Raw genomic sequence first — 26,619 nt, 5'->3', positions numbered from 1 at the left:
CCGCCTTACCAACAATTAGTTTTATATGATCATTCCACTTCAAATCGTTCCGCACGCATACTCCCAGATATTTTACAGAAGTAACTGCTACCAGTGTTTGTTCCGCTATCATACAATCATACAATAAAGGATCCTTCTTTCTATGTATTCGCAATACATTACATTTGTCTATGTTAAGGGTCAGTTGCCACTCCCTGCACCAAGTGCCTATCCGCTGCAGATCTTCCTGTATTTCGCTACAATTTTCTAATGCAGCAACTTCTCTGTATACTACAGCATCATCCGCGAAAAGCCGCATGGAACTTCCGACACTATCTACTAAGTCATTTATATATATTGTGAAAAGCAATGGTCCCATAACACTCCCCTGTGGCACGCCAGAGGTTACTTTAACGTCTGTAGACGTCTCTCCATTGATAACAACATGCTGTGTTCTGTTTGCTAAAAACTCTTCAATCCAGCCACACAGCTGGTCTGATATTCCGTAGGCTCTTACTTTGTTTATCAGGCGACAGTGCGGAACTGTATCGAACGCCTTCCGGAAGTCAAGAAAAATAGCATCTACCTGGGAGCCTGTATCTAATATTTTCTGGGTCTCATGAACAAATAAGGCGAGTTGGGTCTCACACGATCGCTGTTTCCGGAATCCATGTTGATTCCTACATAGTAGATTCTGGGTTTCCAGAAATGACATGATACGCGAGCAAAAAACATGTTCTAAAATTCTACAAGAGATCAACGTAAGAGATATAGGTCTATAGTTTTGCGCATCTGCTCGACGACCCTTCTTGAAGACTGGGACTATCTGTGCTCTTTTCCAATCATTTGGAACCCTCCGTTCCTCTAGAGACTTGCGGTACACGGCTGTTAGAAGGGGGGCAAGTTCTTTCGCGTACTCTGTGTAGAATCGAATTGGTATCCCGTCAGGTCCAGTGGACTTTCCTCTATTGAGTGATTCCAGTTGCTTTTCTATTCCTTGGACACTTATTTCGATGTCAGCCATTTTTTCGTTTGTGCGAGGATTTAGAGAAGGAACTGCAGTGCGGTCTTCCTCTGTGAAACAGCTTTGGAAAAAGGTGTTTAGTATTTCAGCTTTACGCGTGTCATCCTCTGTTTCAATGCCATCATCATCCCGTAGTGTCTGGATATGCTGTTTCGAGCCACTTACTGATTTAACGTAAGACCAGAACTTCCTAGGATTTTCTGTCAAGTCGGTACATAGAATTTTACTTTCGAATTCAATGAACGCTTCACGCATAGCCCTCTTTACGCTAACTTTGACATCGTTTAGCTTCTGTTTGTCTGAGAGGTTTTGGCTGCGTTTGAACTTGGATTGGAGCTCTCTTTGCTTTCGCAGTAGTTTCCTAACATTGTTGTTGTACCACGGTGGGTTTTTCCCGTCCCTCACAGTTTTACTCGGCACGTACCTGTCTAAAACGCATTTTACGATTGCCTTGAACTTTTTCCATAAACACTCAACATTGTCAGTGTCGGAACAGAAATTTTCGTTTTGATCTGTTAGGTAGTCTGAAATCTGCCTTCTATTACTCTTGCTAAACAGATAAACCTTCCTCCCTTTTTTTATATTCCTATTAACTTCCATATTCAGGAATGCTGCAACGGCCTTATGATCACTGATTCCCTGTTCTGTACATACAGATTCGAAAAGTTCGGGTCTGTTTGTTATCAGTAGGTCCAAGATGTTATCTCCACGAGTCGGTTCTCTGTTTAATTGCTCGAGGTAATTTTCGGATAGTGCACTCAGTATAATGTCACTCGATGCTCTGTCCCCACCACCCGTCCTAAACATCTGAGTGTCCCAGTCTATATCTGGTAAATTGAAATCTCCACCTAAGACTATAACATGCTGAGAAAATTTATGTGAAATGTATTCCAAATTTTCTCTCAGTTGTTCTGCCACTAATGCTGCTGAGTCGGGAGGTCGGTAAAAGGAGCCAATTATTAACCTAGTTCGGTTGTTTAGTGTAACCTCCACCCATAATAATTCGCAGGAACTATCCACTTCTACTTCACTACAGGATAAACTACTACTAACAGCGATGAACACTCCACCACCGGTTGCATGCAATCTATCCTTTCTAAACACCGTCTGTACCTTTGTAAAAATTTCGGCAGAATTTATCTCTGGCTTAAGCCAGCTTTCTGTACCTATAACGATTTCAGCTTCGGTGCTTTCTATCAGCGCTTGAAGTTCCGGTACTTTACCAACGCAGCTTCGACAGTTGACAATTACAATACCGATTGCTGCTTGGTCCCCGCATGTCCTGACTTTGCCCCGCACCCGTTGAGGCTGTTGCCCTTTCTGTACTTGCCCAAGGCCATCTAACCTAAAAAACCGCCCAGCCCACGCCACACAACCCCTGCTACCCGTGTAGCCGCTTGTTGCGTGTAGTGGACTCCTGACCTATCCAGCGGAACCCGAAACCCCACCACCCTATGGCGCAAGTCGAGGAATCTGCAGCCCACACGGTCGCAGAACCGTCTCAGCCTCTGATTCAGACCCTCCACTCGGCTCTGTACCAAAGGTCCGCAGTCAGTCCTGTCGACGATGCTGCAGATGGTGAGCTCTGCTTTCATCCCGCTAGCGAGACTGGCAGTCTTCACCAAATCAGATAGCCGCCGGAAGCCAGAGAGGATTTCCTCCGATCCATAGCGACACACATCATTGGTGCCGACATGAGCGACCACCTGCAGATGGGTGCACCCTGTACCCTTCATGGCATCCGGAAGGACCCTTTCCACATCTGGAATGACTCCCCCCGGTATGCACACGGAGTGCACATTGGTTTTCTTCCCCTCTATTGCTGCCATTTCCCTAAGGGGCCCCATTACGCGCCTGACGTTGGAGCTCCCAACTACCAGTAAGCCCACCCTCTGCGACTGCCCGGATCTTGCAGACTGAGGGGCAACCTCTGGAACAGGACAAGCAGCCATGTCAGGCCGAAGATCAGTATCAGCCTGAGACAGAGCCTGAAACCGGTTCGTCAGACAAACTGGAGAGGCTTTCCGTTCAGCCCTCCGGAATGTCTTTCGCCCCCTGCCACACCTTGAAACGACCTCCCACTCTACCACAGGTGAGGGATCAGCCTCAATGCGGGCAGTATCCCGGGCAACCACAGTCGTAGTCCGATCAGGGGATGCGTGGGACGAGCTGGCCGTCCCCGACAAACCCCCATCCCGACTCCCACAGTGATGCCCATTGGCAACAGCCTCAAGCTGTGTGAGCGAAGCCAACACTGCCTGAGCTGGGAGCGAAGGGATGCCAACTCAGCCTGCATCCGAACACAGCAGTTGCAGTCCCTATCCATGCTAAAAACTGTTTTGCTAAGAACGTCTGAACTAATCTACAGAGAGCGCAAACAAATCGACAAAATTTAAACGGTTATTAAAATACAAGATTGCCTAGTAAATGCAGTAATGCTGCTACTTGCGCACTGCTGACACTGCTCGGCGGCGGAAGGAGACTAAGCGAAATTACACTATTCAGGTACTAAAACACGATGCTACACTCTCAAATACTATAATACGCGCGAAATTTATGAATTAAACAATGCAAGAACCAAAAACACGCAAAGAAATTAAGAATTAAACTATGTAACAAATGAGTGAGCTAGGAGTATACGACTTGCTGCTCAGCTGCTTATCCAACGGCGGCAGGGAGCACACTGACTGCGACCAACCGACACTGGCCGTTCAAAACAAAACAGTAGACAAACGACTACGCGAATTTACACTATTCAGGTACTAAAACGCGATGCTACAACTCTCAAATACTATAATACGCTCGAAATTTATGAATTAAACAATGCAAGTACCAAAAACACGCAAAGAAATTAAGAATTAAACTATGTAACAAATGAGTGAGCTAGGAGTATACGACTTGCTGCTGCAGCTGCTTATCCAACGGCGGCAGGGATGTTCCAGTACAAGATTTCTTCAAATTGATTGAGTGAGAGTTCCTTTTCTGACTTTGATGATGTGAGTCACTAAAGTAGACCCCCAAAATGATCCTAGAGTAGATTAAAAATATGCGCTGTACTAGGATTCGAACCTGAGACCTTTGCCTTTCATGGGAGAGTGCTGTACCAACTGAGCTAACCAAGTGCAACTTGCAACCTGCCCTCACAACTTTACGTGCACCAGTTCCTCATCTCCTGCCTTCCAACCATTAATATGCCATGAAGTTTCAAATCAGTGCTCACTCTGCTGCAGAGTGAAAATTCATTCTGGAAATCAGAGTGTAGTTAGTAGATCAAACAAGTCATACAATACGTATATATTCAGGCGGTGGTAGTATTGCGTAGATAAGGTATAAAAGGGCAGTCCTTTGGTGAAGCTGTTATTAGTGCTCAAGTGATTCATGTGCAAAGGTTTCTGATGTGCTTAGGGCTACGCTATGGTCATTAACAGACTTCGAATGCAGTTGATAGTTGGAGCTATAGTCATGGGACATTCCATTTTGGAAATCATTAGGGAATATAATATTCAGAGATCCACAATGTCAAGAGTGTGTACCAAATTTCAGGCATTATTTCTCGTCATGGACAATGCAGTGGCCAATGGCCTTCACTTAATGACAGAGAGCAGCAGCGTTTGTATAGAGTTGTCAGTGCTAACATACAAGCAACACTGCATGAAATAACGTTATAAATCAATGTAGGATGTACTGCAAATGTATCTGTTAGAACAGTGCAGTGAAATTTGACATTAATGGGCTATGGCAGCAGATGGCCAGCAAGAGTGCCTTTGCTAACAGCACGACATCGCCTGCAGCGCCTCTTCTGGGCTCATGACCACATTGGTTGGACTCTACAAGACTGGAAATGTGTGGCCTGGTCAGGTGAGTTCCAGTTTCAGTTTGTAAAAGCTGATGTTTGGGTTCAAGTCTGAACAGACCTCAGGAAGCCTTGGACCCAGGTTGTCAACAAGGCCCGGTGCAAGCTGATGGTGGCTCCATAATAGTGAGAGCTGTGTTTACACGGATCATTGACTGGAAATGGTTATGTTTGGCTACTTGGAGTCCATCTGCAGCCATTCAATGATGGAATTTTTATGGATGACAATGCTCGACGTCACCGGGCCACAGTTGTTCGCGATAAGTTTGAAGAACATTCTGGACAGTTCACGTAAATGATTGAAAATTTATGGGACTTAATTGAGAGACCCGTTTGTGCACAAAATCCTTCACTGGCAACACTATTCCTGATTCACAACAAGGTGTTTTTGGTTTAATGTTGGAAATCTTGTTTGGAGTTTCTTTATTTTTTGGTCATAGCGAGTAGAAGAAAAAGTTGGACTCGTCCATTCACGAAATTTATGCTGTGGATTGGATTGAGCCTCTGTGAAGTTATGTGGAACACACAGCATTTTCTTAATTTTGTTTTACTGTTCCAAACTCTGTCTTGGTTCTTCTGTTGCTAATATCTAACATCTGCATTTGGCTTATATATGATGTCAACAAAAATTTACATTTATGTTCACAGTTTCCACAGGAAGATAATGAAAGTTTTACAGGAGTGAAAACACACTGTAATTTGCACAAGATGAGGAAGTATATTACTGATGGATTATTATTGTATCTCAAAGACCCTATGATATAGAAATGATGTTGCTGTCAGGAAATAGCTGAGACCTTTTTTTCTATAAGTGTAGAGATATTTCAAAGGTACTGCCAATTGTTATTCTTAGAAGTTGTAGAGTTCTTTTGGAAGCAAAGCTGCTGCTTTTATTGGTGAGAATGTTTCTCCATTTCAGTAACGTTTTGTGAGCCTCTGCATTTTTGTATACAAAACACCATTACGAAAATAAAAGTGCATGCTCCAACTTGTTCGTATATCTAATGAATGATCCCCTTGATTCACTATCTTTGAATCATATTGCTTTAAATTCCTTGAAGACTTTTATGCCATTGGCTACTGAGTTGCAGCAGGGCTAATCTTATGTCCATTCATTGAAATGACTTTGGATCCAAATGAGTGTAAGTTAACTTGTGGCAAAAGTTCAATCCAGTCGGTAAAAATTGCGGTTGATGATGTCATCTTTAAAAAGTACTTCAGTTTACTACATTAACTGTTTCTTATGCACTCTATGGCCTGAATAGCACCTGAAAATGCTCATATCTATTGGTTTTGTCAACTGGATTTGATAGTGAGCAGGCAACTGTTTTTTATGCCATAAATTCCTAGACATTGCCAGATCTTTTCATTTGGTTGACTACAACAGGTAGCAAATGCAATAATTTTCGTTCCAGCTTGCTCTAACTGGTTAATTTCTTGATTCAGTATATGCAAGACTTCACCAGGAGTGGCGTTGCAACTTGTATACACAGCAATGGGTTGAATCTCGTCATGCAGCAGAGCAAAAAACATTAATACCAGAGCATAATCTGCAAGGTCGTTATTACATTTGTCTGGAATATATTCCCATAAATTGATGAACCCATCAACTTTCAGTAAAGTGTTATTGAAATGTAGTTTTTCTTGGAGCTTAACTTCATCAAAACTCAGCATGCCTTTTTTTCATTTTGTTCTTCCTCTAAATAATTCTTACTTGCTTTCAAAGAGTTTGTGTTAGCTCCACATGAGCATTTGAGATCATTTACTATATTTTGGGGACTTGTTTCAGAAGGTTGTTGCAACAATCTGTACTTCAGACATCATCTGTATCCTTTGGGCTACTTAAGAGCACACTGCCCAGAAGAAACTCGTCATCATACCGCATTTCCTTGTTGTTTTCCAATTGGCATTTCTTTAACATAGCGTCGACTATGATTTCTTGTTTCTTACGGAGTTTACAGTGCTCTAGGACATTTGAATGAGACATCTTACGCTTTTCATCCCAGATCTGCTTTTGCGGGAGATTTATTTCGGCATTCACTGTTCTTAATTTATTAGGTAATTGCAAAGTATCCAGTTTCTTGCTCTTTGATATTGTTGTTAACATAATTACTGCTCCGTCCTGTACTGCTCCGTTCCCTTCATTTTCCTTGACAGAAGTAGTACTGGCAGACACCACAACTACATGTTGTTTACTGCCTGCTTTTTGAAGCTTCTCTTTTGCCAGTGTTTTACTGGCGATTTTATTTTGTGTAATATTTTCAGAGATATTTCAGTAAACTGGGAAATAAATGAGGAACTGCTCCTTGTTTAAGAGGCCACCATTGTCAAGGAATTTCAACTTATTTATCAATTTTAAAACAGTCTGCTGATGTTTTTCCCCATTGAAATGTGAATTGCATACAAAACTATTGATAGTCAGATCTCTGTCTTTACAAGGAATTGCTCTCATCCTTGAAAATTCTGCTTCACTTTTTGGAGGCCTAAAAAGTACGAGGGCAGTTCAATAAGTAATGCAACACATTTTTTTTCTCGGCCAATTTTGGTTGAAAAAACCGGAAATTTCTTGTGGAATATTTTCAAACATTCCCACTTCGTCTCGTACAGTTTCATTGCCTTCCGACAGGTGGCAGCACTGTACGGAGCTGTTAAAATGGCGTCTGTAACGGATGTGCGTTGCAAACAACGGGCAGTGATCGAGTTTCTTTTGGCGGAAAACCAGGGCATCTCAGATATTCATAGGCGCTTGCAGAATGTCTACGGTGATCTGACAGTGGACAAAAGCACGGTGAGTCGTTGGGCAAAGCGTGTGTCATCATCGCCGCAAGGTCAAGCAAGACTGTCTGATCTGTTGCGTGCGGGCCGGCCGTGCACAGCTGTGACTCCTGCAATGGCGGAGCGTGCGAACACACTCGTTCGAGATGATCGACGGATCACCATCAAACAACTCAGTGCTCAACTTGACATCTCTGTTGGTAGTGCTGTCACAACTGTTCACCAGTTGGGATATTCAAAGGTTTGTTCCCGCTGGGTCCCTCGTTGTCTAACCAAACACCATAAAGAGCAAAGGAGAACCATCTGTGCAGAATTGCTTGCTCGTCATGTGGCTGAGGGTGACAATTTCTTGTCAATGATTGTTACAGGCGATGAAACATGGGTTCATCACTTCGAACCTGAAACAAAACGGCAATCAATGGAGTGGCGCCGCACCCACTCCCCTACCAAGAAAAAGTTTAAAGCCATACCCTCAGCCGGTAAAGTCATGGTTACAGTCTTCTGGGACGCTGAAGGGGTTATTCTGTTCGATGTCCTTCCCCATGGTCAAATGATCAACTCTGAAGTGTATTGTGCTACTCTTCAGAAATTGAAGAAACGACTTCAGCGTGTTCGTAGGCACAAAAATCTGAACGAACTTCTCCTTCTTCATGACAACGCAAGACCTCACACAAGTCTTCGCACCCGAGAGGAGCTCACAAAACTTCAGTGGACTGTTCTTCCTCATGCACCCTACAGCCCCGATCTCGCACCGTCGGATTTCCATATGTTTGGCCCAATGAAGGACGCAATCCGTGGGAGGCACTACGCGGATGATGAAGAAGTTATTGATGCAGTACGACGTTGGCTCCGACATCGACCAGTGGAATGGTACCGTGCAGGCATACAGGCCCTCATTTCAAGGTGGCGTAAGGCCGTAGCATTGAATGGAGATTACGTTGAAAAATAGTGTTGTGTAGCTAAAAGATTGGGGAATAACCTGGTGTATTTCAATGCTGAATAAAACAACCCCTGTTTCAGAAAAAAAAATGTGTTGCATTACTTATTGAACTGCCCTTGTATTTACTTTTAGTTCCTCTGCAGTTAAATCTGCATGCTGTAAGCAGCCAGATCTGCACACCGTAATGAAAAATGTGGGCATTTTGTGTTCTTTTTCTGTAAATACGAGTAACTGTAATTTTTAACACCTGTTTATCATCACAGCCTTCAACTCTTCAGTGTTAACTCCCAACACCTTTTACATACTCACAAAATAAGTGTAGATAAAAGCAATAAACACCATCTGACTACACATGAACTTGAGTCTCAAGCGGCAGTGCTGATCGTAGTTCGTGAGCATGCCACCTTTCGTACACTACCTGCATTACCGTGGATGGAGTCAGTACACTTTCTCTTCTACTCGCCATGTTTTGGTCTTAAATTTCTGAGCTGTTAGGAGAGCATGCTAGAAATATGACCATTTTTAACTCGTAAAGAGATACCCTAACGAATATTAGTCACAACTTAAAAGTAATCTTATTAACTGGGTACATAGACAAGCTGTCAAATTTCACTGCATGTGTTCTTCTTCTTGTTCTTGTTCTTGTGGCTCTGCACTTATTCATTAGAAGGACTCTTGCTATATCATTGCACATTTGCTTTAATGTTTTTGTCCATTGTATGAAGGTAATTTTCTTTCTTTTTATGTTATTATAGTTCCCCTCCCTCTTCTTATTTTTTATTACATACTGGTACTGAATTAAATTGTTTCAGTATGTGAAATTCAAACCGCGGACAAGTGTAATTTATTTTTTCTTTCTTTACAGAGCCTAATGAACCAGATGTTCCAGAAATCATTAGCCGTCATAATGGTAGAATGAATGTTCGTCTGAGCCCTGCATTCAGTGAAAATGGTCCAATTTCAGCATACAGAATTATTGTTTTGGAAGGCAAGAATTTTGCATTTGATGAAAATTTGCTGAAATCGTATGAAGAAGCACAAAAAGATGGCAGTCCCTACTACATTGCAGCTGAACTAAAACCAGAGGTCAGCAAACAAAAACTGCAAACTCAGTCAGCATTGATAGTTCCTGTGGAGTATCTTCATCTCACTTACATCTGCCATTAAGATACACAGTGGGTCAAATGTCACACTGGCTGTTGTTTTACAGATTACAGTATCCTCTTGTTTTGCATTCACTACTGCACTGATACAGCTGTGCAACCATTTTCAACTGATTTTTTCAAATAATTATTAGGTGGTTGTTTAGTCAAAAGAATGCAAAGAGGACCTACTTGTATTACTATAAGGTACTCAGTGAATCAAAAAGTGATAAAAGTGTAGGAAGCTGGCCTAGTATGTCATAAAATTAAACACAAGTAAAGTAGAATTAATAATTGTCCCTATAACAAAGACAACCATCATTACCAGACTTTACCTAAAGACATACACAATGTTTCTTGAACAGTAATGAAATAGCATACCACTAAAGGGTGTAAGAGTGTACTGGACTGTGTTATACAGTGACACATTCTGGTCAGCCAGTAACAGATAAATTTTAACTCAAGATATGCTGAGTTGTGTGCTTTGAACACTATTGTAGTAATCTCCGTTAACCTACAAAAGTGACATATTTCAATGTATGAATAAAGAGAAAAGAAATAATAATTATTGTTTCTTTATTCTGTGCCCAGGTTTCATAGGGAGATCATACCGACATAGCAATAACTGATAGTTTTTGTAATTGTTACAATATTTATTGAATATGATGACACTCTTTCTGACAGTTTTGATTTGCTGGTGTATTATAATAAAATAAAATAGTAAAAAAATCAAGACAAACATACAGAAAATTTTTTGTCTTCATCATTATAAACAATGACAATAATGGAACCTCCAAATAAAAGGATGGTGAGTGATAATTGAACATGACAGTAACTTGTTACACAATATACTGTTATGGATACAAGTCCATGCATAGTTTTCTTTCTTCCTCCATAACAAGAACAGCAATGAAAGATCCTGTGGACAAAACAATGGAAACCTAAAAGGACAGACACCTATGCAAAAATAGCTGGTAAATCTGCTAAGTATAAGACTGAAATCTTCCGAAACAGGGAGCTTTCAGCCCTGTTATGCAATTTTGACCTGACAGTGAATTTCTTTGTTTCTAGGTAGGGGGCAAGTGCACCAACAAATTAATTAGAAATTTTTGTGGATATAAGAGGGTGATTTCGTTGTAGTGCAGAAAAGTTGCTTCTGTATCATTCAGCCATTGAACTGCACAAAGTGTTTTGCCAGACCATTTGTTTATCCTTGTCTGTCAGGTACAGTGTGCTACCAGCAACTGAAATAGAACATTAGTTAAGCAGGCAAGCAGGTCCACACATTATCAGAAAGTCTGGAGAGTCTGTACTACCATGCCAACCAGTTGCTTTACAGGATACATCTTGTTACTGTTAGGTTGTTTATACCTGCGCCAATGAAACATTGCACTTGACATTTCGCATTATGTCAAGTTAAGTTGGCAACACTGTAACAGCGATGTTGCAACAGCAGCCGCTACACACGTAGCAGATGATACTGTTTTCTGTTTCATCTTGTAAATATAAGCTGCTGAGCAGTAACAGTATATATAAGAATTCATTTTCGGCTTGCTACCACAGCAAATAAACAACTGCATAATAATTTATATATAATCATAGCAAAGCATGTATTTTTGATAATGGAGCAAAGAAATACAGAAAATAAGCATTTGATGATGACTGATATCTTGAAAACAATATGGTACATAGTTTACAGATAAGTAACATCCGAAATTGTATTTTCTTGCTTTGGGCCTTATAATGATGATGATGGTGCAATAAATAACCAATATTCATAGCTTTTCAGCTTCATGATTGTCACCACAATCACAAATCACAAGCCACAACAAATGCACCTTTTCTAACAGGACTTTGCATTCATGTAGCGCTAAATCCGTACTTTTCAGCACAATTTTTGATAACATTTTTCCACCCCTGAAAAGTTCACTTTCTTTTAATGGCAATAGTAACTTCGCTGTTGTGGGATACTCTTTCCTGCTGTAGTAAGCATAAATATGCCTGTGAATTGGATCAGTCTTGAAAGGATCCAAGTTGGTCACAGGGTAAGGCTGCTTGTTCTTCTTTCACTAAAAATAAATTACCTGATCCACACAGGTCTGAATTGTTAGAGCTCACATCTACATCTTTCAACTTTTGCAATACTACTGTCCTTGCACTAATTCCAAGAACTTTTGATGTTCGTCCCGCAACTTTATTGGCAGGAACTGATGACTGCCCATTAGTACTTGGGTGTTCTTTCTCCTGCTCGTAAGACTCAAGAGTTCTCAGTAGTAACTTCAGTGCCTTGCACCTAGTGGCACGTCTTGATGCAAAGGATTCGCTAAGCAAACGGAAGTTTTTTTTCGAGTATCAGAATTTTCTAAACCGCAGCGTAACAAAGCACAACACAATGCAAGCACACGGCAGAAGTGATACGCAGCGCACGTTGTTTATATTCGCACCAAACAAAGCCGACAACACATTAGTTTAGGCGTCACGACCATCACCAAATAACATGCCGGGTTTGGTTTACGCCCCATGCCTAGTATCTCTCGCTTCTTATTCTTCATTTGTCAACCTGTTTCACTGCCAACTTGAAATGCGTATGTCAAGTGCAAAATTTCTGCGGCCTGGGGATACATGGATTGTCACTGAAAAATGTGAAAACGGATTCGTGATCATCTTGAACTTTCAGCAAGCTATTCATAACTATCACATCTTACTTTATCTTTCCCTATAGATTTTTTTATTCAACATAATGAACTTCTTGGTGAATTATTCTCATTTTTATCAAGAGAGTTAGTGTAGCAGTGTTGTACACCAGAGAAATGACATTCAAATCGTCCTCTAACTACCCTTATTGAGTTTCCTAAGCCATTTGATGTGAATGCTGCTGTGATTCCTTCAATAGGCAGTTCACAATTTCCTCTTACTCTCACCTAAACAAAGATACATATAGTACTGTTTCTCTAATGACCTCAATATCAATGAAGCATCCAAAGAAATGTGTCACCTTACAAACTAGTTTATAACTGCATGTAATTTTAGTCTGTTAGCGCTGAAGATTTTTTAAATCATGGATGTTGTCTGTCATATCACAGCTATGTGGTATTTCTTTACAAATGATTTCCACCTGTAATCTTCTCTTCTGGATGATTCACAACCCATGTATTAAGGCATGTGTCCACTAGCAGGTAAACTTCAGCTAGTTATTTGACATAGAGACACTACCAGCAAGTCAACATCCTCAAGTTTCGTCAACTTACAGAAGTAACATCTGAAAATTAATGGAAACAGTTACTCGCATCTAGTTGCAAGTACATGCAGAACTTGTCAGTTGCTGGAAATTTTTCTCAAACTTACAGAAGTTTTGTGTGTTTAGTACTGGTATGAAAACGTGTGTCAAAAAGGAGAATGCCACGAAGGCAGATTAACTAAAACAAACGTACCATAGGTACCCATAAACATATATAATTGGCCACTGCCAGCCCAGGAAGCAAAATGAATTTACTGATTATTTGGTTTTACCAAAAGGGAAAATAGAATGGTAGTAGAGACATCTTTATATTTTAACTGATTTTTGTAAAAACTTAATTACATTTATAATAAATGCTGTTTGCAAAAATCAAAGAGTAGTTAAAAGGTGATCTCTTGGTGATATGGTTTGCAGCATTTTTGTATTTTAGTGTACAATAGACAAGAGATTTTCGAAAATTGCATACGACATTCTAAGAAAGTTTTTAATCTGAGACAAGTTCTCTGATTTTAGTTCATTCAGTAGTGTTTCTTGATAACTTAAATATGTACGCATCTGTATCGGTTTCTTCGTGCAAACATATCTTTCTTAATTTTTTGTTGTTGTGATTTTTGTTCAGTATAATACTGCAACAATGGTGCCAACTGCTCTGGGTTTTAAGCATGACACTGTAAACTTCCACTTGCCAGTGTCACGACGCAACTCTAGAGGAAAATTGTGGCAAGTTTCTGAAGTTAACTTGCCCTTGTGACTTTCAGAAGTAAACTTGTGCAAGTTTTTGTTCTAATGTAAACACGTCAGCAAGTGCTTGCAGTAGTTACATGCACAAGTTATTTTCTAGTGGACATATGCCTTTAGAAATTGTCTCAATTTTTTTTCACATTGATTGCCTACGCTGAACATTGACATCGGAGCACGATTCTGTTCATTTTTCCAAAATATTTTAGGAAGAAGTTGAAATTTAATTAACCCTGCTGTATTATGTCATAATTTTCTTTAAATTACATCTTTATTTTTAGGAATTTAGAAGTGAATTCACTGTGGGAGACAACAAAACATATGGTGGATATTATAACCCACCTATCCCAGAGCTGGTGGATACCCATGTAAGCCTTGGTGTGCTGAGCACAGTAAATGATACAACTCGAGCATCTTATGCACGTGTAACACATGAGCAACACAATGGAATTCTGATCCTTAATGTAGAAGGTTCAGTTGCTGGTAAGATTCCTCTTTATTACTGTTGTCATTTAACTGCCAAGTCATGTGTTATTGTTATCCTGTGCTGTAATATTAATGTTGTTGTACGCTTGGTTCCTTGCATTTCCATATGAATCTAATTTTAATGCTTCATAGTAAATATTACTTTTAATTATTCACAATTTTCCTGCTACTTACATGTTCCATAGGTCACTTGCACAGCATATGGTAATGATATGGAATCAGTCAGCATAAAGGTTAACATTATTCATTTTTGTATATTGATGCCTGCTTCTTATAATTCACAGATTGGTATGTACATTAGGGTGGCAAAGGTGTGACTACAAAGGGCTGGGAGGAGAGACTTTGATTATATCTAAATGAAGGTTAAATGAACCAATCAAGTTAGATCCCAATGTCTAGTCCAGCTGTTTGTCTTGTGCAGCAATTAGAACCCATAAGGTAACTGTTTTGATTGATCACTTTGTGGGAAACTGCTCACTAGTGTGCACTGTGGACAGTGTAGTGTAGTGTGGGGGCTGATGTCTCAAACCCACAAGACTAGACTGATTGCTAAAAGACAATATTGACTGGAAACCTTTAGGGTTGTGCTTGCATATAATTAGCACTCAAACTGATTGTGCTGAGATTGCTGTGAGCTTATAGGTTGATTCACACTAGACCCCAAGGGAACAGAAGGGACTATGACCATAAACGGAGATGTGTTCACTCTACACAGAAAGTCAACACTTAGTTACTTTTTTAGCCCAGGAAAGTGAGGCTGTGAGATACCACTCGTGATACAAAAAGTTTGAAGAACATACACTGTTGGACAGAAAAAGTGAAGCACCCGGAAGACACAGTGGGATGTCAACGTAACTTTGTACTTGTTTACACCATCGGTGGATTTTTAAGTGATTGGAGTTGCAATTCGCAGTGACAGGTGGAATGGTCACCAGAATGCATTAGTATTGTTTGTGTTTAGTGATGTTACCAGGGCTGGTATGGTGTATAAGGAGAGTGAGTCAGATATTGAGTGATCAGTGTGAAGGGCGTGAAGATGTATCGTACTTGTGTGAGATGGCGCTCAGCACCTGATGAAGTTCAAAATTGACTTGTACAATCCCGATATTTGTGGGCCTTGTATGTGACAGTGACCCGATGTTGGACTGCATGGGAATGTAAGGGCAGGCATACTCAAGGTTCCAGTTGACCATGCCTGTCCACCATGAGTGAGGATTGCCATATTTTGCACCAAGCACAAAGAGTAACCCTTTCACACCTGAATCTGCCATCTGAGAACAAGTAATGGGCTCTCTGAAACATCATTTGTCATCCCAGACCATTATTGAGAGAGCAGCAGCATCAGGACTAGGGGAAGATAGTTGCATTTTAGGCTTCCATTAACAACACAACACAAAAGACTTTTTTTGGAGTGGTACCTTGACCAGGAAGCAAGGACTGCTGATTGATGTATGGCATGAAATTATGTTCAGCGATAAATCACAGTTCTGCACTATCCTGATGACCGGAGTATGGTGGCAATTTGGGGGAGGTTGTATTCTTTCACTGTTTTGGAGAGTTGCAGGGTGTTATTCCTGTTGTCATGGTGTGGAAAGCCATCAAGTATGACTTCTGGTCACAGCTGGTAGTTATTGAGGGAACTCAAATGGTACAGTGTTGTGGTGCCGTTATTCAACAGGACAGTGCTGCCCTGCACCTGGCATGTGCGTCTACGAACTTTCTTGCATGATGCTGAGGTACTCCTGTGGCCAGCAAGATCCCCAGATCTGTCACTGATAGAACATGTGGGGGACCAGTTTGGACATCAACTTCGTCCCATTGCTAGTATCAGAGATATGAATGACCATTTACAACAGTTGTGTACCAGTTTGCCTCGAAGGGTACATGGTGTTACAGCACTCTTCCCAATCAAACCAGTGCTTGCTTCCAGGTGAGATGGGGCTGCAGCCCAATACTGTTAATTGGGCTAGTACTGCCAAGTTCTTTGTAAACTTGACTCAGTTTTGTAATCATTAATATTTCGTTCTGTATCGCATACTCTCTCAACCCATGAAGATTCATTTCTCCTCCTCCTCCCCTTCTCAGTGCTTCACTTTTTTAAATTAAATTAATGAACTAGCAATAGTAGCAAAGTTTGTTAATAGCCAAATTGTTAATAAACCAAAGTAAAATTCATAATGGATGTTCTTCACAAATGTTGTGTGGTAAATTTCTCATGTAGTCGAGAACTGAAATAATTGTGAAAGTTCCAACCAAACATTTTAAAACATCAACATTTGCTTGATGGGGGAAATAAGAGTGTATATACGCAAGCTAATAAAACAATATTTAGAAGCCTATATACATAGCACTTTTTTACTTTATCCTCTCTGTCTTGCTTTTTTTCTGAATGCCAAATTATCTCAAAAAACTATTTTTCCCTTATATAGAGCTGGATTTTCATTATTAAGAAAGGTATTATTAATGAAAGTTGTCTCACCTATTTATGCTGTTATTTGTACACAGTGTGGGTTTTGTCATCTTCCAGGTACTGTGAAACCTAAACCATATTTTGCTTTTTTGTATTTCACCTATTTTGTGTAAGAACACTCATGGGGAAAATGTCGTTCTCATACAACCTTCACAATGTGTCTTGAAAATGAAGCAAGTAATAAAGATTAAGAAGACACCAAATTATGTACCATAACACGAGTGAATGCAGTGAGAGTATGTTAACTTTCTCTTTGAGAATCCTTCATAATAAACCTCCATTCTGCCCCATTCTGTTGTTTCATTCATGGTCTGTGTGAATATTAAATTTGAAATGCATTGTGGAATGTTTTAACACCCACTGTGAATTGACCCAGAAGCCTTCCTATCACGGGACATGCAAACACACCTGGATAAGGAGCTAGTGATGTCATAGTGTGCAATTCTGTGTTCCACTACACTGCGGAGTGTAAAATAAAGGATCTGGCATGTCAGATTTTTGCTTTGAGAAGGGAAATGTGGCAAGTGGGATGTGATATTGTTTTATGTCCCAAGCAGAACATAGGAGCCACCGTATTTTGTGGAGTTAAACATCATATTTGATGGGTTTTCTTTCACATGGAGTATGTAGCATGAATATAACCTGGTTCAAAGCATCAGCAAATTGAGTATTTTTCAAAAGCCCATTGTCGTAACTATGACTTGTTATAATAAAATACAGGTAATTACACCTTGGTAGGTAAAGGCTTCATGTAGTTGATGTTTGTAGTGCTATAACTTCTGTGCTATGGAAGTATACCATTTCAGTGCTACAGCACAGTGATGATCTATCAAAAGCACATTGTTTTGGTAAATTTGCATATTAAGTGTCAAATAATAACCTTAAAAATTTGGTATTTATTGTAAATGGTGTATATTGTAAATAATGTATTTGCTGAAATCTTGTCACGAAGGCCAGTGACTGGAATGTTTACCCAGCGGGCAGAAATTTTAAAATGACTACCAGTCTATCAGAAAGTAAATGCAAGTTACACACTGGAAGTTTCTGCTATTGTGAAACTTTCTATAAAATATATATATTTATTTCTGGGTTTGTGAGTGGGCTCATGTTTGCTAATAAATATCTTTTTGAATAATGGTGAGTAGCTTTGGAAAAAAACTCATCTTCCATTCAAATGAAATTATGAAATTAATCTCGGTTGAATCTTAAAATCTAAGTACATTATTTCAGAGTTTTGGTACTCAATGCAACATAAAGAATATGGATATTATGGATGCACAATCTGACATTAGGTGTCGTACCTCGACTATATTAAATTGAAAACCAAAAATGGGATGAAGATTCAATCGAGTTAGCGAATAATTTCTTCTAATAGTATGCATCTCAGATCATTGTACAGCATTATGTAGTGTTCCTCTACCAGCAATTCATTGTTCAAGCTTTTAACAAGTCCAGAATCTTCTTCATGATTTTCTCCACTCTCCTTTGACAATCACTAATGGATTTTATGCAGCTTTTTTGTGCACATCTATTTTCATGAAGAAACTGTGTGGCTTGTGAAACCAAATAAAGCAGACAACTGCTACTAGAGTGAACTGAGAACACAAATCACGTTAACCAGCTCATCTCATGCTCTGACGGCACTCTCTCTCATGAGGTCAGGTGTCCCGTCTTCACCCACATCAATGTTAGCTACCTTTTCCTGTGTGAGGATGGCTTAAGTATTTGTAGGTTTAGCACTGTTCACATGTCTCTCCAAACTCTTCAAGCTATAGCAGGCTAGCATATCATTTGCAGGGTTGTCAGTAAACCCAACTGCCTTTTGCAAGTTCACAGGATAGGGTATTCTAGCCCATGTGAAAGAACATTGGAAGTAATGGACTGAAGTTGATCGAGCAGTGACTTCAGGCCATGGGACACACCCTGCTACTTCTGTGCCTACACCGTCCTACACAAAGTTGGGCTAAATATAGAGTAACATGGAACTTAGAAACCCACGTACTTCCACCACTTTTTATGTAAGGACAATAAGACGCAAAAGTAGAATATGTGAAGATAGGTTAACAGAGTTGTAAGAAGTGCTGGCTAAAATAAAATGAGATGATAGGGGTATTATAATTGTTGTGGAAAATGGAAGAGTAGGAAAATTGAAATGGGGGCATGTATTTTATTACAGAAATATAGAAGGTACCAAATTCAGATGTAGGATTGATTTTAAACAAAAAGTTTAAGCCAGTATTATGGGAATTGAAGGAATCCCACACAGAATAGCAGCACTAGTTCTAAAAAGTAAACGAAAGATATTCAAAGGAAGTCGCTCAGCTCTGTGCACCAGCATGTTCACATTCTGACAAGGAGGCAGAAGATCTCTGAGCAGGGTTACAGCAACAGACAAACGACAGCAAATCAGTGCACACTTCACTGCAGAGTGAAAATTTATTCTCCTTCAATGGGAAACTTTGTGTATGAGTGTAGAATTTACCTTGTTCAAAATCTTTGTCCATGACACATTCTTTGAAAGAAAGGAAAAGAGGAGAAAATAGAAAGTGGACTTCACAATTACCAAATTGAGCTCAGAATGGAATTGGATGTATTTTATCGAACAGTAATTGACTTGTAAGATGCAGAGTAAGAATAAAAACTGTGCTGCAAGGAAACAGATTCATCAGGAGGGAAGTCTGAATTGCATATTATCAATGTATTTAACATTAGATTTGTGTACCAGATTTGAGAAGCTACAACTTCAACACCTTAAAAAATTAATGTTATACAGACATAGACAGAAAGGTAGTTATATAACAAAGATACTGAACATGTACAGCAAAATATATCACGAGCATGAAGAAAGTAAAAGAAAATAATACCTCATGTGAAGCAAGGCACCTATTAAAGAGAAAGCAAAAATTTCAAGTAAAAGATAACAGAAAAATAATTGGATGTCTTAATGAAAGAAAACTGTCCAAAATTGTCTTTTAGAGGATCTTAGAAGATATGAGGGGCATTCAGTAAGTAACGGAGCACATTTTTTCCTGAAAGCAGATTGGTTTTGAATGAGGATTCCAATACACGATATTATTCCCTACTCTTTTGGCTACAAATTCCTATCTTTCAACATGAGCTTTGTTCAATGCAACAGCCTTATACCATCTCACTAGGAGGGCCTGTATGCTGGCATGGTACCACTCTGCTGGTCAACATTGGAGCCTGTGTCTTGCTGCATCAATAACCTCCCCATTGTCCATGTGCTGCTTCCTACATCCTTCATTGGGCCACACAGATGGAAGTCAGACGGTGCGATATCCAGGCTGTAGGGCGGATGAGGAAGAACAATCCAGTAAAGTTGTGTGAGCCTCTCTTGGGTGCGCAGACTTGTTTGAGACCTCGTATTGTCATGGAGAAGAAGTTCATTTGCATTTTTGTGGCACAAACACGTTGCAGTTGTTTCTTCAAGAGGAAAGACATCAAACAGTTGACTTTTGTTTCTGCCATAGTGAATACTTAGGTTATGCAAATATTTTATCCTTTGACGCCTGTTATAATATTATGTTGACAAGAGCCTTTACCAGTGGGTGAATACATTTGTGCATTTATTTTGATGTACACTAAATGCAATCTGGCTTCTGTCTTAAGCCATGGCATGTTTCTGGTTTTTATATCAATTTCATATATGGCAAGAGCCGCTTGGTTCGGCTAATGTAATTTACCACCATGTGATGTAACAAGTGAGTCTGCTTACCTCGCAAATATTTTTCCACTATTAGTAATATTTTGTTATGTTTGTAAAAAATAATTTTTTTAACTGATTACATACATTTTAGGCCCCACTACTTCTGAAGAAGATATTTTTAGAAATATTGATACCTAGGTAAGGGCTAAATAAACCTGTGGTTTGCCACTGGTTGGCTCATTTTTTCAACCTCTTCAGATTTATACAATTGTCAGTTCGCAGCCATGTTTAAGACTTCAGATTTTGTTCAAAATGTAAACTGTTGAACTGCGTATTTCCAAAATTAAAAATTTCCATTTATTTCTTAGATCTTGAAACTTGATATTAATTCATTCATAAATAAAAACGTAATAATAAAATTAAGTAATAGATTAAAATGCAAATCTCAGACAATAGGACAGTGAGAGCCCTTTAAATGAAATAAGCTAAAAAATCATGTAATTTTCATGTGGGGAAACTCTTAACATTTCCAGAGAACTTCAGCACCTTTCAAGAAACTTGACATTTTTGCTGTTTTCCCAATGGTGGAAAAACAGTGTCTTATGAAGCATCTCTGCTTAGCTGTCACAAAATAAGGCCTAAGAGAAAAAGAAAAGAAAACATGTCTGCTAATGCTGTTCCGAATTGCACATAGCTGCCTTCACCTTCAATAATGGCCCGGAGTCCATGATGGATAAAATCAAAAGCCCGAAATCTGTTGGGCATTGAGCCCACAACTCCTACCGCATAGCTTTGGACATTCAAGCAACTCGTTGAAAGTGGCATGAATTGCCTCAGGAACCATGCAGCGAGTAGATAGTGAGCGTCCTTTTCCTTTATTGTTCTGACCTTTTCTGCCAAAATATTTTCAGTCAGGTTGCCATTCCAATACAATAACATTTCTGTCATTGTGAAGGCACCTCTTTATGACAAGTCACATATGATAGGACGAGCTGTCATATTGGAGCACGACCTGATCATTGTGAAATCTCTTTCTGATATCAGACTACGTCACATTCTCCAAACTTGTAATGTAGTTGTGCACTTATAGTTTCTCTTTCACTTCCTACAGAAGCCCACACCCTTCAGTTGATATCCATCGCCATATTCTTCCTGGTTCCCTGACACTTGTTTGGCAACTTTAAGTACATTTTGGATCACATCTAGCACCTTTTGGAAGGTAAACAAGTAATTTTCCTGTTGATGCAATACAGAAAACTCTTTCGTCAGTGTAAATCTCTCCTCTGAAAAACTACAGAATTCTGCTGACATTTACAGCAGCAAGTGCAAGGTGGGCCTCCCTATGAGGGACAGATAATGTCACTTTCACAATAGCATTTTTTGCTCTCTATCCATCTTCCTTTGGATGGTGAATGACAGACCTACTGCTAACAGCAAGGCTCAAAGCTTTGTGAATTTTTTGTGCATTGAGGCAGTAAGTAGTCTGCACTGAACAGGCACTGCAGGTGGACAAGACAGTGTGGTAGCTCGTAGGTCCAATCATTGCCATGAGAGCTCTACGAAAATAGTGATATTCAGCTACCTAAAACTATTCTCTGAATTTTAATTATAGCTCTACACAGTGGCCCATAAACAAAATTTCTGCTACACCAGACAAGGCTTTCCGCCCTAGATACTTAGTGTCACCCGTGCGAAGCCAGGGTGCGTAGACAGTATAATGTAAAATGAAATGTTTAAGCTATTATGTGCTTTCTGTATTTGAAACTATGCTTTGTCAAAGCCTTGCATAGCTTAGGTGATACTGTGCTTGGCACTACTGTACATGCAGTGTTTGGCAGAAGAAACACGTCTGTGAAGCAATGCAATTTCCAGCAACTGAATTATTGCATTTGAAAGTGATCTGACATTAACAACCAGAGCCAGAATAATCAGAACAGACTTCAATATGATAAGAAGGACCATTGACCGTTTCCTAGTTAATTTCATTTTAACCTCTTCAAATTAGGTCTCATTGAGAAGTATGGACTACAGAGATAAACAGCCAATGGCAACCATTTTCACTACGGGGATATGATACGACTAGGACACATTTATGTTCGGATTATGGTGTGCGCTCTGTGAAACAGTTTCCAGAGAAAAACTATTTGAAAATATACAGATGATTCATCTACACTGCTCTGTAGCATGCGCCTTGTTCGAGGAGCATTTCATGCACCTTACAAGAACAAGGGACCGAACAAACCGAGCCTAAGATTCAGTTCTGGTACCTAGAAATTTATCATAGTTTTTAATTATTTACAATATCACTTTTATCAGTTACCATAGTGTTCATCTGACATGTCCGCCATCACAAAAAACCTACGTTCCAGTCTGAGTGGCAAGTGGGAAGGTTCTTGTTTATCTCACTTGCTGCATTGTCGGTTGTCTGAAGTTGTCCTCCTTAAGTGTGGTTCTGGTCATCAAGTGAGTTCTAGTGCCTCCACTTCACCTTACTGTTTGTTTTTGTTTGTCTACTTGCAGCGGCGTTGGCTGCTCCACTATGGCTATCATGGTTTCCTCGTGAATTGCACGAAAAGGTACTGTGAGCTGTACTGTTGAAAAAACAATGTGCAAACATGTGCAGCCCAGGTTTCTAGAAATCCATGACTGGCTTGTAGATACAATTCATGTGAACTCTCATCAAGTACACACCACTTATTTTGACTCAGACGAGTACATGTTTTACGTGAAATTTATGGATCCCTTTCACATTGAAAAATTACTGTTACGACACGGTTCTCAAGTCATGTTCAAGCATTGTGATAATTCCATTAGTATGGTGTCACTTACAGATGCTGAAATTGACTATACCAATGTTTGAGTGTTCAACTTTCCAAAGGACATATTGACTACTCCCTACGGTAAAGTGGAAAATGTTCATCATTAACGTTAGTCTATTCAACACAGATTACAGTGTTATAGTGGAATTCATTCCATGGAAATGCCTATCAAATGCAGTATTCCATCACATTTGCAAGTATGTGGTTACTGTGTTTGTATCACCTGCACTGGTCAAGAGGGAACCTCCTTTCTGTGTAATTTAAGTGACATGTTTGGTCTAATTGCCTGTGGAGAATGTTGGTATTAAAGCTGTCATTATGCAGCATCAAGAGAATTAACGGTTGCTGATCTTGTTTCTTGCCCTCCTGAGGTCAGACCTACTTTTATTTCAGATCCTAATGACCAAAAAACAGTTCTGATAATCATGTAAATCAATTTCTGCCTTTACCTCTGCAACAGCATCAGAACACTTTTGCCCCCAGGTTAGTAAGTGCAACACTGGAAAACAAGCGCTGTCGCTCTCATGATGGCAAGGGGAAGGATTTGGCTGTGCCTTCCTCTGCATCGATTTTGTCCACTGGTCCTCTTGATGATACAATACCTCCCGTCCATGGTATAGTGAGTGGCAAAGAAGTTATCTCCAGTATCCCTCCTGCTCGTGAAGTGGCTCCTTCTTAGCTACCTTCATGTGGAGAGAGAGTGGTGTCCCCCCTTCGTCTTTATGTCTTCCATTACAGTCTAAGACATTACAAAGTCCTCCTGCCCCTCGTCTTCAGTCACCAACGGTTTCCTGAATTTGTTGTCTATAGGAACTCCAGAGGAGAACAAAATTAGTGACAAAGTATCAACTGTTGCATTGGTGGTTCCACAGAATGCTTCCACCTTATTGACTGGACCTGCATTACATACTGTGCCTATGACCCATCCCACACCTCCATCTGCAGAGGCCGCCACGACACGTAGCTGACAGAAACAGCTTATGCAACCTGATATGTGGTGGCACGTAAGAAATCTAAGGAAAAAGATTCCGACGGCAGGGGTTCAATGTCTGATTAATCTGTAGACTCAGCTGTCTACATAATTCTGTTCGGTTTGTTCCATACATTCCTGTATAACTGTGGTCAATGACCCAAATGTATATGCTCTTTTTCTTAAACATTAATTGCGTAAGATCAGAATTGCGATTGGCTTAGCTAATCAATTCATTTATGATTCACGTGCAGACGTAGTATTCTGACAGGAGGTTTTAGTTAGGCATTTCTCGTTTTCGTATGATCTTTAATATAGCACCAGAATATTCAATGGGGACTGCCTTTCATGAAGGCATTCCTATTGCTGAGGTGTAAATGTTGTATTCTGGCAGTTGCATTGGTTGTCAGCTTTTTAATCTTACCTTGGTTCTTTGATATGCCCTGCATGGCACTGGTCGCACAGTGGATCATTTGTGTTTTTGTAAAGGTGAAATTGTTTACCTGTTCCTTAAGAGTCCTCCGAGTATTCTGTTGGGTGGTAATTTTAATTGTGTGTTGCACCCTGCAGATCAGTCTCCAAATTTTAATGTCTGTGATGACTTGCATGAATTGTTCCATGCCTTATGCCTGAGAGACATCTGGATATGTAAATACCGGATGTTAGTTACATTTACCCACTTTACTGATACTTCTAGTAGCAGATTAGATAGGTTTTACTTATCAGACTGCCGAAGTGATAGTGTTCTTAATGTTGAAGTCATCCCTGCTTCCCGCCCTGCGGGTTCGGGGGTTAGAATAGGCCCGCGGTATTCCTGCCTGTCGTAAGAGGCGACTAAAAGGAGTCTCACATGTTTCGGCCTTATGTGATGGTCCCCTCTCGGGTTTGACCTCCATCTTTCTAAATTATTCCGAAGAGCGAGCCAATTGGGGAAGGGTGCCTTACATGGTGCACTGTATCCGTCGTGCATTGAGACCTTTAGCCGGCTTTTTCGTTGTTGCAATGGTGTCCCGCTCGTTTTCCATCTCTTGGGCGAGGATCCGTCCCTGGGTGCGATTCCCACACTGCACTCTGCAGTGTTGCTTTTAACTTCGACGACGACCTTGGACATTTTTGCACCTAAGATCCAGCACGGTAGCCAGTCCGTTGTGGTGGGGCCACCATGTACCCTGTTGGTTGTAGCCCCCTGATGCCTGTGCCGTTAACTACCCACGTATGCCAAGGAGTAGATGCCCATCTCCCTGGGGCATCAGGACTCCCGGCAATGGCCATCCTGCCAGGTGGCTATTGCTGCGGCTGGGTGGCGCCCGTGGGGAGGGCCCTTGGTCGGAGTAGGTGGCATCAGGGCGGATGACCCGCAATGAAGCGTGGTACATCATCTCTCGCTGGCGGCCAGCCACCAGCAGTCTCTAAGCGTTCGAGGGCTCATTTTAAAGCTAACGTTTATGACCCCAAATCGTTCCCCTCCCTGGCCACACCATGGGAGGAACGAAAGGCAATGAATGGCAGTGACGTGTATTCGCCCAGGTATCTCGTCTGTACCAGAGCTCATGGTGACTCGTTTCTATCCGTGAAGCCTCAGTTCTTTGTAGAGCATTTAGAGGACAAGTTTGGGGAGGTGGAGGGCTTGTCCAAAATGCGCTCTGGGTCAGTTTTGATAAAAACGGCATCCTCTGCCCAGTCACGCAGGTTACTTGCTTGTGACAAGTTGGGGGATGTTAACGTTACCATCACCCCACATAAGAGTTTAAATATGGTCCAGGGTATTATTTTCCATCGGGACCTACTTTTGCAATCTGATGACGAGCTGCGCGCCAATTTAGAGTGCCGTGGTGTACATTTCGTCCGGCGTGTTCATCGGGGTCTGAGGGACAATCAGGTAGCTACCGGTGCCTTCATCTTGGCCTTCGAAGGTGATACATTACCAGAGAAGGTCAAGGTGATGGTCTACTGATGTGACGTCAAACCCTATATTCCTCCCCCGATGCGGTGCTTTAAGTGCTGGAAGTTCGGTCACATGTCCTCTCGCTGTACTTCTAGCCTCACATGTCGAGATTGTGGACGCCCATCTCATCCCGATACTCCATGTGCCCCGCCTCCCATCTGTGTCAACTGCGGGGAGCACCATTCACCTTGCTCGCCAGACTGCAGAATCTTCCAGAAAGAACGCAAGATCATGGAATATAAGACCCTGGACCGACTGACCTACACTGAGGCTAAAGGGAAATTTGAACGGCTACATCCCGTGCGCATGATGTCATCTTATGCCTCCACTGTCACTCCTGCTCCAGCTCCAAGTCATACCGTCAGCTCTCAGAGTCAGAGGACCTCACCTGCCCCCTTGACGATGGGAGCCCCTTCTCTCGCTGTTGCTCCCACACCATCTACCTCGGGAGCAGCACCCACTAAACCGCTGGGGACACCAGTCCCCACTTCTAAGCCGGAGAAGCGTAAGTCTTCTTCGGCTTCTCTCGCTCGGAAGGGATCCCTAGGGTCACTCCTTTCCCAGGTTCCTACC

General features: G+C 40.8%; 1 protein-coding gene across 2 annotated transcripts in view; it reads left to right on the top strand.

Moving 5' to 3' along the window:
• Positions 1–26,619, top strand: part of LOC124722057 (putative inactive tyrosine-protein kinase Wsck) — a 207,604-nt gene that overhangs the window by 45,142 nt on the left and 135,843 nt on the right. For both annotated transcript variants that reach the window (XM_047247252.1, XM_047247253.1), the window contains exons 4-5: positions 9,437–9,657; positions 13,971–14,172. In XM_047247252.1, coding sequence (XP_047103208.1) covers positions 9,437–9,657; positions 13,971–14,172 — 423 coding nt within the window. The remainder of the gene's footprint in view (positions 1–9,436; positions 9,658–13,970; positions 14,173–26,619) is intronic.

The sequence above is a fragment of the Schistocerca piceifrons genome, chromosome X (assembly GCF_021461385.2).
Source record: "Schistocerca piceifrons isolate TAMUIC-IGC-003096 chromosome X, iqSchPice1.1, whole genome shotgun sequence".
Lineage (NCBI taxonomy): Eukaryota > Metazoa > Arthropoda > Insecta > Orthoptera > Acrididae > Schistocerca > Schistocerca piceifrons.
This window is presented reverse-complemented; position numbering and strand designations above follow the sequence as displayed.